The sequence below is a fragment of the Octopus bimaculoides genome, chromosome 10, assembly GCF_001194135.2.
Source record: "Octopus bimaculoides isolate UCB-OBI-ISO-001 chromosome 10, ASM119413v2, whole genome shotgun sequence".
Classification (NCBI taxonomy): domain Eukaryota; kingdom Metazoa; phylum Mollusca; class Cephalopoda; order Octopoda; family Octopodidae; genus Octopus; species Octopus bimaculoides.
Genome location: NC_068990.1, coordinates 59,345,173 through 59,350,531, shown reverse-complemented (window position 1 = coordinate 59,350,531; position 5,359 = coordinate 59,345,173). Strand labels below are relative to the sequence as shown.

Genomic DNA, 5,359 nt, shown 5'->3' with positions numbered 1-5,359 from the left:
TCTTCTTTCTCTATCTCTCTCCTTCCGTATCTCTCTTTCTCTCATTAAGAAATTCTAACTATCCAGACCTCCTCCATTGCATATAATTATGAGAAATGGAAGAAAATATGAGAACTAGTATTATCATAAAATGTTTTATAGTCAAATTAGAAATCCACTCTGTGGTGAAAGTCTGTTAATTATGAACATAATTTATTTAAAATAAGATCGATCACTTGTTGCTTGCTAGTCATCTTTGCAGGCTGAAGGAGGACACTGGCTTATATTCAGTGACAAGGCTGTATAGGACTGTTGGAAACCCTGGTGTAACATTGAAGACATGAGCAACTTCTCAGAAAATTCCTTTAACCCTTTTAGCATTTAAACCGGCCATATCTGGCCCAGATACTCTACTTGTTTTATATTCAAACTAGCCAGTGCCAGCCTCTTATACCTACCTTAAAACATTATTCTAAAAATACAGTCACATCATCGAAATCTTGAATCTCCAAGGTAATGCATGATTAATTTAAAACAATGTGAATAAATAAGAGCTACATTTGATAAAATGATCTGAATGTTAAAAGGTTAAATCATATTAGAACTAAAATTTAATATTACAATTTAAGTGTGTTGGTCATATACATTGGTTGATGGTGGGGATATCAGCCATTGTGTCCTTAATACTCACTGTTTGTTACCTTATACAGTTATATTTAAAACGATTTGTTACATCATCATTTGATGTCTGTCTTCCATGGGTCGGACAGCTGGCAAGCCAGAAGACTGTGCCATGCTCTACTGTCTTTTGACATGGTTTCTATGATTGGATGCTCTTCATAATGCTACTCACTTTACAGAATGTGATGGGTGCTTTTTATGCAACACCAGCCACAAATGAGGTCACCAAATAACTTACAAGACATCTCAGTGAGGAGTAGTCTTGAAAAGGAGGTGGCTTTGTGCCAGGTGGTGAGAGATTAGAGTATGATAGAGGAACAGAAATAGATGTCTTACAGTAGATGAGATACATGGCTACCCCAATTGGAGAGAGAGGAGGTAATGAACATGTGTAATGTGTGTATATATATATATATGTAATATATATATATATATATATATATATATATAATTATGGAGATGTACTTGCATAGCAAGTGACCTGATCTGAGATCGTGTGCTGGAACGAAAACAATTGCAGCGCGGAAGGTGTTTATAAGCCATTTAAAATAACACACAAAGACCGTTAAATTCGCTTCAACATTTAAATCTTTTTAATTTGTCAAAATCTCAGATGCACCACAGAATTTTGTCAGTGAACAGGTCGCGGTCTCAAAGCGACGAAAATATTTTGACAGATTAAATTTAAATGTTGAAATGAATCTAACGGTTTATGTGTGTTTTTAAATGGCTTATAAACACCTTCCACGCTGCAATTGTTTATATATATATATATATATATATATATATATATATATATATATATATATATATATATATATATGTGTGTGTGTGTGTGAAATATTTGTGATTATTATTATTTTATTCTTCAATATTGATATTGGCAATATTCTATGAATTTTAAAAACATTGATATAACATGATCAGTTTGGTCATCAATATTTTTTTTTCCTTCTAAATTGGTGAGCTGGCAGAATCATTAGCATACCTGGTGAAATACTTAGCAGTATTTCATCTGCCTTCATGTTTTGAGTTCAAATTCTGCCATTCATTGCTGTTCATTCTTTCAGGCTCGATAAAATAAGTACCAGTTAAGTACTGGAGTCAGTCTAATTGACTTCCCCCTCCCCTCAAAATCTACTGTCCTTTACCAAAATTTGAAACCATTGTTTGCTCTTCAAGATTGATATTAACAGTATTCTATGAATTTCAAAACATCAACGTAATGTAGCCAATTTTCTCATCAATAATTTTAATTTTACATTTTTGGTTAATATCTTTTGGTATTGTTTTATAGGATTATGTGAAGGCCTTGGCTTATGCAAAAGACCGTGAACAAGTAGCCTCAGCTGGTTTTGATCGGGCTATTTTCCTATGGGACGTCAATACACTGACAGCTCTTACTGCATCCAATAATACTGTCACAAGTAAGTATTATATTTATAGTATTCTATCATTAATTTGTGAAGGTACCTAGTATTATCTGTCTGCTATATTCATCTACTCTGTCTGTGATATCATTATGTCAATGTTGCTTGTGTCTTACATGGCTTACATACAGTTGGAAGTATTTAAAGTTCAATGCTAAACGCAGTTTTATGGTGTCACATTCCGGTAACATTGCTGTACATTAATACACAGTTACAACAGTTGTCTGAAGTTTTGAACTTTGTGTTTAGGACAAAGATTTACAATTCTAATAATCAGCTAATAACCAACACCAAGATGGATTCAAACAAAGTAGAGGGATTGCTACTACAGTCTAATTACAGGAATGACCGAGGTGATGTTCACACTGGTACCTGGTGAACACTATTCAACACAATATTAGGAGTGGTGGATACATTTCCATGCTTGTCTAATGAATGTAGCCTGGATTTTGAAATTATATTGAGAGGGGATCAGAAGGGATGACAGGGGACCAAGACTCCTGACACTTTGCTGTGCATGTCAAGCTAAGTAAAAGTGTGGTTGCCCTTGCATACAGGCTCACCCTCCTGCAACCCTTTCCAGCTGAGCATCCCTAATCTCATGGGCTTGTCGGTGCTGGTGCCTTGTAAAAAACACTCATGTCGGTGCTGTGTAAAAGCACCCAATACACTCTGTAAAGTGATTGGCATTAGGAAGGGCATCCAACTGTAGAAACCATTCCAAATCAGATATGAAACCCGAACAGCCCTTCAGTTGGTCTGCTTCTGCCAAACAGTCCAACTCATGCCAGCATGGAAACCGACCTTAAATGATGATGAGTTGAAAAGTGAGTACATAATTTAGCAAACTAGAGAAAAAGTGTTGTGGATTGTGGTATTACAGCTCACACAAAAATTAGCATATACAAGCCTGCATACTGACAACACTGTTGTATGTTTCTAAGACATGGGCTACTCATAATAGGCATCAAAAAAGATAAAAGGTAAAATGGAAAGATTTGCTACTAGTTGTGTGTCTATTGAGTCACACTTATGACCAAATCATTTGCGATCGGCAGGGCCTCCTGTAGATATGTCAGATGTGAGATCATCTAAACAGTTATTTTATGTAAAGTTACAATTCAGAAAATGACTACAACATAAACCAAAGAAACAATGCAAGGATTGTATTGATGAACGATTTAGTCTTCTAGGTTTCTGTCAAAGGAAGGTATTGCTAGGTTTGAGCTAGCCAAAAAGCAGCATGCACAGTTAAAATATACTTTGAGAAAAGGAGGTATCATTGATGCACCAGATGAGATTAAGAGTTGGAAATTTAGTCTTTGTGACAGAGATTACCTGTCAAAATCCTGTGGCTACATAAGCCACACGAAATCACAAAGTAATTTGAAAAATCAGGAAGTATCTAACAGTCTTGGAAGCCGTGTAAAAGGTCATGCATGCTGCAGTCTCTTCTCTGGTTCAAAATAAAGATCATTATCGACCCACAGTGTTGGAGAGCTGCAACAATTAGCTCAGATTTAAGTAGTAGTCAAACCCTCAGAATTATAAACACCCAAATTATTCTATAGTTATTATCAAGTATGTAATCTGGTACTCTGCTCACCAAGTAACACCTCAGCTCCACCTTACAAAGTTATTCATGACTATTCATTAGAGACATTTTCTCACTCAGTTCCTTGTTTATTTCTGTTGTTTGTCAGCTGTTTAAGTTGATCTGTTTGTAAACTGCACCTGTTTCTTCTAAATGCATTTTTTTAGCTCCGCTTACTACTACTACTACTAGTAATAAATTTCAAGGCCCAACACACAGCTGTTCTCAGTGTCATGTAGGAATATATGTGTGTGGTCTAAAGCACCAAAGTAATATTGTACAACAGGAGTAAAGTCAGCACTTGAACCTCTTAACTAACACCAGTCTATATTATTATTTAATGACTTTTTAACAGTCATTAAATAATGATATAGCTGCTTGTGATATATTCATGGTTTCTGTAAAAGCTATATAATGACAGCTTCTCATCCATTGTTTGTAGTATTGACTCTATAGACTGGTGTTAGTTAAGAGGTTCAAGTGCTGACTTTACTCCTGTTGTGCAATATTACTTTGGTGCTTTAGACCACACACATATATTCCTACATGACACTGAGAACAGCTGTGTGCTGGGCCTTGAAATTTAATACAATTTATTTTGCAATAACATTTAAATTTAGCTGGTAGACAGAAACTTTGTGTAAGCCTGTCATAAATATGCGTATGTCTTTGTGCCAGTGTTCGGCTGCTCACCCCACCACTGCTTGATGACAAATATTTATTTCCTTGTGATTTAGCCTTCTTTTAATCCTCTTTTTTTTACTTGTTTCTGTCACTAATCTGCAGCCATGCTAGGGCACTGCCTTGAAGAAATTTAGTTTAATAAATTGATGCCAGTGTTCATTTTTTTTTTTTTTAAGCCTGGTATTTACTCTATCAGTTTCTTTTGCCAAACCTCTAAGTTATAGGGATGTAAACGCCCCACCACCAGTTGTCAAGTGGTGGTGCATGGGGGACAAACACAGACACAAACACATAAATATATATACATAGATAGATACAGGCACGGTTGTGTGGTAAGAAGCTTGCTTTCCAACCATTTGGTTCTGGGTTCAGTTTTCCCATGTGGTACCTTGGGCAAGAGTCTTTCACTATAGCCTCGGATTGACCAAAGCCTTGTGAGTGGATTTGGTTGATGGAAACTGAAAGAAGCCTGTCGTATATATGTGTGTGTGTGTGTGTGTGTTTGCCCCCACACCTCCACCATCACTTGACAATCAATGTTGGTATGTTTACATCACTTTAACTTGGCAGTTCAGTAAAAGAAACTGATAGAATAAGTACTAGGCTTACAAAGAATAGGTTCTGGGGTCAATTTCTTCAACTAAAAACCCTTTAAGGCAGTGCTCCAGCATGGCCACTGTCAAATGACTGAAACAAGTAAAAGAATATGTACACCGGGCTTCTTTCAGTTTCATTCTACAAAATCCACTTGCAAGGCTTTGGTTGGCCTGAGGCTAAAACGGAAGACACTTGCTCAAGGCGCTATACAATGGTACTAAATCCAGAACCATATGGTTAGAAAGCCACACCTCAGCAAAAATGGCTTATAGAATAAGTGCTCAGATTTAAGAAAAAAAATACTGGAGTTTATCTGTTTGGCTAAAACCCAAGGCAGTGCCCCAACATGGTCACAGTCCAATGACTGAAACAAGTAAAAGACACAAAATGTAGG

At 36.3% G+C, this 5,359-nt stretch overlaps 1 protein-coding gene across 2 annotated transcripts in view; it reads left to right on the top strand.

Annotated features, from left to right (window-relative positions):
- Positions 1 to 5,359, top strand: part of LOC106880026 (WD repeat-containing protein 48) — a 143,678-nt gene that overhangs the window by 76,954 nt on the left and 61,365 nt on the right. For both annotated transcript variants that reach the window (XM_052971222.1, XM_052971221.1), the window contains exon 5: positions 1,958 to 2,087. In XM_052971222.1, coding sequence (XP_052827182.1) covers positions 1,958 to 2,087 — 130 coding nt within the window. The remainder of the gene's footprint in view (positions 1 to 1,957; positions 2,088 to 5,359) is intronic.